At 42.4% G+C, this 10,789-nt stretch overlaps 1 protein-coding gene across 1 annotated transcript; it reads left to right on the top strand.

Annotated features, from left to right (window-relative positions):
* Positions 1–9,578: 9,578 nt before the first annotated feature.
* On the top strand, positions 9,579–10,422 carry LOC101314654 (uncharacterized protein At4g14100-like). The gene is made up of 2 exons (XM_004298009.1): positions 9,579–10,047; positions 10,313–10,422. The coding sequence occupies exons 1-2, from the start codon at positions 9,579–9,581 to the stop codon at positions 10,420–10,422; spliced, it is 579 nt and encodes a 192-aa protein (XP_004298057.1).
* The last annotated feature ends 367 nt before the right edge of the window (positions 10,423–10,789 follow it).

The following is a 10,789-nucleotide window of genomic DNA, read 5'->3' as shown; positions in this document are numbered from 1 at the left end:
AGTAGGGGGTATGGACACATTATTTATACCACCCGTTTGTCCACCTTGATGGCGTAGTGTAGCACCGCATTAAGGCGTGACGTGAGCGTTGGACGCGAGCGTAGTACGCCCTATATACGACCCATGTAATTTATATAGGGAGTATGGACGAGTGTAAATACATACATATATTATAGAATCTGAGAGGCTCGATATTTTATGGGATTAAAAGTTTTATCGCTTGCGGCATGCATTCGATTTTCTCCTTAGAAATTAATTTGGGGAAACATAAATAATTTAATTATTAATTTATTTTTGTCCACTCACTCTAACGTTATTAAATGTTTTCCCCTGGGCCCTTCGTTTTAAATTGCCCAGTCTGCAGAGTTCGGGTTGGATCTAGTAGGAGACGAGGCATAGTCACCCGCTTTTCGGCCAGTTTTCATCAGTAGGTTACCTGTTCAACCTACTTGTGTTTTCTTGCTTCCGCTTGTGTTTAGTAGCTCTGAATACTTTAGAATTTTGTATATTATGTGATATTCAGAAGCGTTAAATTAAGAGTGTAATATGAAATTTTCGAGTTAGGGTTGTCCATCTGCAAGGGAGATTTTCTTAATCTTTTCAGTAAATTTTCCTTGGAGGTGGTCCCCGCACGACTTACTCTGGGTTTCAAGGTGAAATTCGGGGTGGGTCGTGTCACCGGTTGTCAGAAGACCGTTCTTGAAAGTGTGATGGACGTAATGAAGATTAAAGTTGAGACAAAATCGACCGTGAAGGCTGTTGATGATTATCTACAGTACACTGCTTCGATGCTGCCCCACGGTCATTGTCTTCCTACCACTCATCATAAGGTCCGATGTATCCTGAAAGATCTTGGGCTTTCTTACATCAAGATCCATGCATGCAGATATGACTGCGTTCTCTTCTGGGGTAAAGATCCATAAGGGAATGACCTTGGTGGCCTTGACGCATGTCCGATATGTCACACTGACAGATATAAGCTGACTCTTGTAGGCAACAGGAAACCTGTGAAGGTACTTCGGTATTTCCTGTTGAGGGATAGGCTGGAGCGGTTGTACATGTCTTCACACACGGCCGAAGCTATGAGATGGCACGCTGATAGGGAATTGCATGACGAAGATACCCTTATACACCCTGCTGGCAGGGAGGCTTGGAAGCATATAGACATGGAGTTTCCTCATTTTGCGTCAGAGGTCCGAAATGTGAGGCTCAGGCTCTCATCCGACGGGTTCAACCCTTTTGGCAACATGAGTCTTCAATACAGTGTATGGCCGGTGATTTTGGTACCGTACAACCTTCCTCCATGGATGTGCATGAAGAAGGAATACAATATGTTGAGTTTGTTGATTCCGGGGCCTGGTTATCCAGGGAAGTGTCTCGATGTGTATTTGAGATATTTGATTGAAGAGCTTAAGTTTTTGTGGGATGTTGGTCATCCCACTTATGACTAGTACATGCACGAGATGTTCTAGATGCATGTCATGGTTGTTGGTACCATCAGTGATTTTCCTACCCGTGGGATGTTGTCGGGCAACGTTGTTAGGGGATACAAGGCTTGTCCAAAGTGCCTTAGCGATGAGGGGAGAAGCAGTCATTACAACAAGATATGCAAATTGGGTCACCGTACTCTCCTTCCATATGATCACGAATGGCGGTTCGATGCACCATGCATTTGATGAGACCGTAGAAAATGGTGTGCCTCCCAGAAGATGGACGGGGGAAGAAATTTTAGCAGTGCTTAATGAGTACGATTTTGGGCAGCTCAGCAATCATCCCAATATTGTGGCGGCAATACCTGAAAAACCCGACAGGTACAAATTCTGGACACATAAGAGCATATTATAGGAACTCCCATACTGGAGTAAGTTGTTGATCAGACACTACCTAGATGTGATGCGCATAGAAAAGAATGTTTGTGACAGTGTGGTAGGCACAGTGCTGAACTTGGAGGGGAAGACGAAAGACGATCCTAAGGCACGCATTGATCTAAAAAAAATGCTTATAAGAAGACATCTGTAGTTGAAAGAAGGGAAGAAAAATATGCCTTAAGCTCCTTACACAGTGAAGCCTGACCAAAAGAACGTAATTTTCAGGTGGATGAGTTGTGTGAAGTATCCTTCAGGTTATGTAGGAAATATAGCCCGGTGTGTGAACTTCCGGGACAATAAGATGTATGGGTTGAAGAGTCATGACTGTCATATTCTGCTACAACGTCTCTTTCTTGTTTTCATTCGACCGTTCCTTCCCTGTCAGGTGGTAGAGCCGTTAATAGCGTTGGCAAGATCCTTCCAGAAGTTATGCACACGGGAAATGAAAAAATCTAACCTCTGGGAAATGCAAGAGGACATCATTTATATCATGTGTAAATTTGAGAGGATATTTCCTCCAAATTTTTTTGACATCATGCCTCACCTGATGATCCATCCTCCCGAGCAATTGTTGCTTACCAGTTCAGTCCAGTACACTACACTTGGATATATCCCATGGAAATGTATGTTTTTAACACCTGAATTCCTCAATATACATGTTCAATAATCATAACACTTTGCAACTTGATTTATAGGCAACTTGGAGACTACAAAGATTATGTGGCTAATAAATCCGCGCATGAAGGATGTATAGCTGAAGCATATATTGCGCACGAGTGCGTCACCTACATGAAGTTGTATTTAGGAGCGTTGAAGGAAACTCCGCAAACCATACCGGTAGATGTACCGAAGTTCAATCTTTCCATACTCTCCAGTGCTGTTGAGGTTTATGGAATTTTGCCAGACTCCTACAAGTTGCAACCACATGAGCTAGTCATTGCCCACTGGTGGGTATTGATTAACTGTCCAGAAGTTGAATACTGGAAAGACATCCATCTATATTGTCCAGACATTCAAGGTGATCTCGAGTACCACAACAAGGAGTTCGCAAACTATTTTGGCGGCTGGGTACGTAATTCAATATTTTTGTATGTATTTATGTTTATTGCATAATTATCCCTATTTATAGTTGAATGGTTGGTTGCAGATGAACCATATTCAATTTGATGGTCACCCAAATTGGTCGTATGAACTAAGACTTCTAGCGATGAAACCGATATTGTCAAGAGTTTATCCGATGTGCAAGGTGAATGGCGTGCAATTTATATGTGAACAGAGAGACAGCCGACGGAGAACACAGAATTCTGGGGTGATGGCGCATGGTGGGCGGAATGGAGTTGACTATTACGGTGTTCTCCATTCAGTGGTGGAACTCGTTTATGAGCAAGGCATGACAGTGCACCTCTTCAAGTATAGATGGTTTGATACTAGGCCGTAGAGCATGAAGACCGATCAGTACGAAATATTATCGGTGAACACTGCTACAAGTTGTTACGAAGATGACCCGTTCATTTTTGGCACATCGGTAAAACAAGTGTTTTATCTTGATGACCTTGCTAAGGGTGACGCGTGGAAAGTAGTCAAACTTGTGCACCCTCGAAACATTTACCGGGTGGCTACACTTGGAGAGCCGAAGACGAGGAAGAAGATGTTGCGTGTCAAGAGCCCAGCACAATAGGTATTCCTAACTCCTCTACCGTTCGCCTTAATAATTTTAAAGCGAGTCGTTCGGTGCGAATTCGTGATGAAGAGCCAAGGCTTATTGATGTTGAACCAAATTAAGAAATAGACGAAGACTCTGGCGATGAGGAAATGTATAGATTACCAGAAATTAATTCTGACACCGAAGAAGACTCATCAGATGATTCCGATACAAGCCTTAGTTTTAATTCCGATTACATTAATTTGTAATAAAAAGGAATGTATTACCTTTATAGTTTACATATGTTGAATTCATATTTCTGTTATTTTATATGAATTTTGGTGATATATGAACAGGAAGTTAGTATGGTTTGCATTAAACCTTCTGTTTTTTTAATGTATTTTTTATACTTTAGCCGACGAAATATATCATAATTCGTCGGCTTAAACCATCTTAACCGACGAAATATACTATAATTCGTCGGCTTAAAACATCTTAGCCGTCGAAATATACCATAATTCGTCGGCTAAGATGCGGTTAGCCGATGAATACCCTAATATTTCGTCGGCTAAACCCTAAACCCTAAACCTTAGCCGACGAATACCCTAATATACGACTTGTTGCGTCTCATCGGTTTGAAACTATTTTCAGTTGAAGGTCCGGCCAAAATATGTAATTTAGACGGTCCACTGACCTTTTCCGTGCGTTTAGGGGTTTGACTTAACGGATTGACCGTCCGGATCGAGCCCTTAACCTTGTCGGATCAAGTTGAATTTTTTCGCATATATGTGTTTTATCATGATGGTCAGATTTTCGTTTCTCAAGTTTTATCATCACAATCACAACATGCTTACTAATGTTGTATAACTTGTTTACCAAGTCTTTTAAGTAAATGTTCCGTTTTAAAAACAAACTATACGTAGAACTTTCAAACGCAAAAAAGTCGTGAAATAAGATATGACCAAAATGGTGAAATATGTCTACAGTTGAAAAATCACGGTATTCTGGTAAAGTCTCGGTGCCGATAGTTGCGGTCAATGCAATTTTCCATTCTTTCTCCCTATGGGTAGCCCTATCTTCGGTGGTTATTTTCCGTAAAATTTTTATACGACTTGTTGCGTCTCATCGGTTTGAAACTATTTTCAGTTGAAGGTCCGGCCAAGATACATAATTTAGACGGTCCAATGACCTTTTCCGTGCGTTTAGGGGTTTGACTTACGGGATTGACCGTCCGGATCGAGGCTTGAACCTTGTCGGATCAAGTTGAATTTCTTCCCATACATATATTTTATCATGATGGTCAGATCTGACGGTGGGATTTTCGTTTCTCAAGTTTGATCATCATAATCACAATGTGCCGAATGTATAAAAAGTACTTTAGCCGACGATATTCACAGGTTTAGCCGACGAATTTCAAAGGTTAGCTGACGAATTTCAAAGGTTTAGCCGACGAATTTAGACGTTTAGCCGACGAATTTCATATTTTAGCCGACGAATTTAAAGGTTTAGCAGACGAAATAAGTATTTCGTCGGCTAAAGGTATCGGGACCGTAGAAAACGCAGCGCTCGACGCCCGGAGCGACGAAAAAACCCTAGCTAACGCCCGTTCCGCCTCCGTGAGCCCTCACCGCGCTCCCGGTCACCCTCTCCCTCTCCCAGTCTCCCTCTCCCTCTCTCGGTCTCCCTCTCCCTCTACCGGTCGCCCTCTCCCTCTCCCGGTCTCGCTCTCCCTCTCCCGGTCACCCTGTCTCTCTCCCTCTCCCGGTCTCCCTCTTTCTCTCCCGGTCGCCCTCTCCCTGTCCTGCTCACCTGCTCCGCCTACTCGCCTGCTCGTCGCTTGCCAGGTGGTGTAATCCTCTAATTTTGATTTCGATATGTCATTCTAGGGTTTCGAATTTGGGAATTTAGGGTTTTTATGCGGTATTGATATTGTGGATTGGTTTATGATGAATATATATATATATATATATATATATATGGTTGCTGTTTGTGTGACTTCGTTGTGGTTTGGATTATGCAAGTTTTAATCTCTGGTTGCTGAAATATTGTGGATATTTTCGATGCCTATTGATTTTGTGTATGATTTACGTGTGGTGTGTCGTTATTAAATTTCATGTAGTCTGGATCAGTTAGTAAATTAGTTTAGTGATTCACATATATGATTAGAGCAAAACAGAGAGCGACAATGTTAAGCATTTGTGTTGTTGTGGAATTCGGAATGGTGGATAGTAGCGTCTCTTTTTTTAGGTTCATTAGAATGTCGAGGGAAGGTGCAGTTGTTTGCGAGTGATTTTGTTGATTGGTGGTGTGAATGAGATTAACTGTGTGCAAGTACATGGTTATTTGGGACATTGGTATGTCGTAAATCGATTTCTAGGTGCTTAAAAATTGAGGCAATAAACCTTTGGAGTTCTGCTGATTGTTATCTTTCTTGTTATCTTTGGAATATAACAAAAAAAATCTACCCAAATCTACTCCTTAACTCCTACAGGGCACCTCCACATATCTTTTTAGTAAAAAGATATAATCATTCGGTTTTCTTCCTCAGCCTTGATTCAAATTAATATTTTAAACAGGATGAGCGGTAATTTTAGATCGACGAAGGGTTCGAAGGGCCAAAGGTCCGAATCGTCTGAGGGAACCTTTAGCAACCCTCAAACGTCATTTCAAGGCCCCGTGACAACCAGACGTGCGACCCTTCTGGAGACGGCGCAGAGGCAGCCGAGCGTTTCCCATTCCTCGAGGCAGCCGGAGGTGCCCCCTTCATCGAGGCAGCTGGTCGTCCCTCGTTCCTCGAGGCAGCTATGGCCTCAGACCCAGACGGAGGTGTCTGCACCTCGTATGCCTGAGATACACCGGGTGCCCACTCCGGGTCCTACTGTTTCGAATGGTGGGTCAGATGGGGTACAAATGCCACCACCTCATCTGTTCCTTCCGCGGATGATACCGGCCTTACCTGCAGTCGATGGCTCAGGGACGCCGATTTATCCACTGCCCTCCATCAGCGGCGTACCGGTTCGTGCCTTTTGATACGTCTCTTATTTCCACGAGGGTATCATCATCGGCGACAGAGACGGAATCCGTCGCGTCCGTCGCATCGCCCTCAGGTAATGAAAGATGAATGATTTGTTTTCTTATAATTAATAATAAAGGGTCTCCGATTTTAATAATCAATTTGGTTTATCATGTGATAGGCATCGTCGGAGCGAAACGACAAATAAGAAGAGAGGCCCTGTCACAGGGAAGACTCTCGAGAAGACTGTCAGTACCTCAGGGAGGATCGTCATCGGTACTGATGGGGATGGCCACATAGTATCGGGCGGGTAGTCGAGGACGTACTCCGGCCGCGTGGGAGCACTCATCAAGGATAGTCCCTATGTTGTGGTCAGATTGGGGCGAGGTCCCGCAGGAGGTTAAGGACATGGTCCACAACGCGATGTCGGTGAGTTTACAAAATGCCTCAATAATATTATATATTACATTGTTGATTTCTCGAAAAACTAAACTAATAAACAGTTAAATGCAGGTGTGGTTTGAGGTTCCCGAGCACCTGAAGAACAGCTGGGCGGACGTTGTGCATGGGGAAGGTACGTTGGGAAGTTAATGAAAAAACAAAATTGTATGTGATATTAATAATATTTCTAATATTTTTGTTGTATCTGTAGGTACAAGGAGTGGAAGAACGAGTTGCGGACCCACTGGATTACGCACGGGAACGCACGTTCTGGTACCCCTGCTGAGTTCCAATACAGGGAGTACGAGTGACGTTGGCTTCTGACATCAGAATTCATGAACCCTCGTAAACAGGTATTTAAAAAAATTAATTAGTTAATTTGTCATTAAGTACTTCCGTTTTTAAATATTTTACTAATAGTTTATTTTTTTCTTTGAAGGCCGCTCAGAATCGGCAACGCAACACAAGGAACCATCGTGCCGGTTCTAGACCATTCGTTGTCTTCATGGACGAGGTGGCCAGGGAACATCCAGAATTCAACCGGTATGTCTATACGTACGAGAAGGCATATCCTGACGCCCAAGAGGATATTGTAAGTCATCTTACGTTTTTAAATTTTAAATTTTACTTATATATATGTCAAAATGTTGATTAATCATTTTTTTCCTATCCAATTAGGCGAATGTGAGGGAGGCTAGTGACGAGGTGATGAGTGCTATAGTGAGGGAGACATGGCCGGACACGCAAGAGGAAGAGATGTCCGAAGCCATGTCCCGGATCGACACTTTGGATCCGAGGGTTGGGGCGAGGATCATGGGCACAGCCTTCCCACCTCGAGAAAACAACTTCTACTGCCGGGGTCTAGGAAAGAAGGGCGAGGGGGTCCTGAAGACCACTTAAGGATTTCAACGAAATGCAACCTCAACCAGCAGCAGGACGACTCAGCTAGAGTCGGAAGTTGAGAGACTACGGGAACAACAAGCTGCTCAAGCTGCCTCTCATGCTGCTCAGGCTGCCACTCATGCCGCCCAGATCGTCGACCAGAGAGCCTATACTTCCGCGGTATATGCCGCCCAACAGGCCCAACAGTAGCAGATGTTCCAGTATTTGTAGGAGTTTACAGCTGCCCAGCTTCAGGGACTTCCAGCTCCGCCCATGCCTACGCCTATACCGCTACCTTAGCCGCCCCAAACTCCTCAGCAGCAGCCCCCAGAATCGGATATTGATTTAGACCATCTAGATTTTGTGTAGTTGATTAATTATATAGTTTTATGTGCTTGTTGTTGGTTGTATGTATTGAATTGTTTTGGTTTATTTTGCAGCTTGCTTGGAATGGTAATTTAGAAATTTCGGGTAATTTTTTTATTGGAATGGACTTATAGCCGACGAAACATGTAAGATACTCGTCGGCTATAGTATTTTTAATTTTTTTTAATAAGGTTTAGCCGACGAATTATGGCATGTTTCGTCGGCTAAACCATTTTAACGGCGACGAAACAGACTATATTTCGTCGGCTATAGTTATTTATTTATTTTTTTTTATTACACACTTTAGCCGACGAATATCTTAAATGTTTTGTCGGCCAAAGTATCAGACTATGGTCGACGAAATATTAAAGATATTCGTCGGCTAAATTCTGGGACAATAGCCGACGACGTCTTCTGTCGTTGGCTAAATACTGAGACAATAGCCGACGATGTTTTGTAGTTTCGTCGGCTAAAGTCATCGCCGACGACCCTTTCCTGACCAAACTATAGCCAACGAAGTCTTGTCGGGTAAGATCTTAGTCGACGAATTAAGCTAACAGGCTGACGAAACTTTTTTATTGGTTAAAGCGCTTGTCCTCGTGGTGAACAAGAATAGTCGTATTGCCGAAATTAAGCGATAGATTGAGTGGTTCACAAGCAAGGATTTTATTGATAGAGACCAATCATGAGCGCTCTATCAGCTTCAGTTATTTGAATGAAAACTGTAACCAAGCTAGCATTATATTTGGGCGATTGAATTATTGCCTATCCCGTTCGTTTGATTATGAATTAACCACGTATGTACTTTTCTTCTTGATACTACATGCAGCTATATATGTCCAAAAAGAACTTAATTAGCAGATCAAAACAAATCTACAAGCCTTGACAAGTTGACTTGCAATAATATGGGGAAAGCTAGTCCGGTAGTCCCCATTTTATGTGAACTAATTAATCATGTCTTATATGATATCTCTTAAAGTAGTTCATGTGGATAATGTGCAAAACGGTTGATGAATACTTTCAAAGTCATGAATTGGGCATTGGAGTTATGGACTACAGACCATGAACAATTAGGCACGAATAGAGCGAGCATTTTTGTTTTCTGTTCACAGTAAAGCGCGAACCCTATAATTTGGTGATCTCTTTGGTGATCTCTAATGCAGAAGATAATTACTGTGGTAATTCGTAGATATATATACATGCTTCTCAGCCTCCAACTCCCCAAATATTCAGAACCACCCGTTCAGTTACTGTTGGTAAGTTGTACAGCAAGGTCATCATTTCAAGTGCTCAGTTGGGTTATCCTATCCTCTTCATTTGTTATTACCTCAGTACCCAACAAGCAGAGAAACAAAGATTGAAGACAATGAAGCAACTGAATCGACCGGTACAACTATGCTTAGCAACCTCAACCTGGCTAATCGTAGTGACTGGCTCAAACCTAACCCCAACACCTACACCATGGCCAGAGCAGTTTCACGCTCTTCTGTACATGAACCTCACTTCCTCAGGCCATCTCCAGCTTAGTGATGTATGGTACGACTGGCCTAGAGGCAGAAACGTAAACATATTTCAGAAGCAGCTGGGTGAGCTTTTGTATGATGTAGAGTGGAACAACGGCACGTCGTATTACTTCACCTTGGGGGAGGGAGGGCATTGCCAGGTTATGGAGTTTGAAGTGGGTATTCCTCGGCCTGATTTTCTTGATGGAGCAAACTACCTTGGGACAGAGGTCACTGATGGGTTTCTGTGCAACGTGTGGGAGAAGGTGGATTTCATTTGGTACTATGAAGATGTTCAAACTAAGAGACCTGTCCGTTGGGATTTCTATGATGGTATGCCAATCATCTTATTTCTATCCCAATTTTGTTTTCTCTTTCCCTTGAATTTTCATTTCTAATTATATTTTGAAGTGAGGGCCTTACTTTATTTGTTTCTGGGTCTGAAATATGCATAGTGAAAAGTGAACTTGCACTAGTTGTACTTTCTCTCTATTTGTATAACCTCCCCTTAATGCAAATTAAACAGGGAGAGGAAGCTAGAGTTATACATCGATCTATATATTTTTAAGAACTGACAGTAAAAGTAATGACTTTGTAGGAATAACTAATCACGTCATGACATTTGATGTTGGTGCAGTCTTGCCGGATTCAGTTACTCAAGCACCTGCGTACTGTTTCAATCAAAATTTAGATGCTGCTGATGCGTAAACTCTGTAATCTGTAGATAGAAAACTAATTAAGTGTCATATAGCAGCTTAACGCATAAATTTCATTATCTTTAGAGATGTCCACTTCGTCTGAACAAGGGGAAATGGAAGAGGATTTTCGATCCTTAGTGTAAACGTACTGGTGGTCAAATTCTAGATAGGCTATGAACTAGGATATGATATATAATGAAAAGAAGATGTTTTGGCTGAATGAATTTTCATTGGTACATACTAACATATACATGGTGTAATTGAGTCTAACTAGGAAACTATATATTCTATGATTATGAATTACAATGTGTTTCTACCTCTTCTGGGATCACGGGACGGGAGGTCGAATCTTTTACTCCAGGTCCTGTAACTACACA

Source organism: Fragaria vesca, linkage group LG4, assembly GCF_000184155.1.
Source record: "Fragaria vesca subsp. vesca linkage group LG4, FraVesHawaii_1.0, whole genome shotgun sequence".
Taxonomy (NCBI): domain Eukaryota; kingdom Viridiplantae; phylum Streptophyta; class Magnoliopsida; order Rosales; family Rosaceae; genus Fragaria; species Fragaria vesca.
Note: the sequence above shows the minus strand (reverse complement) of the source record. Positions and strands in the feature narration are given on the sequence as shown.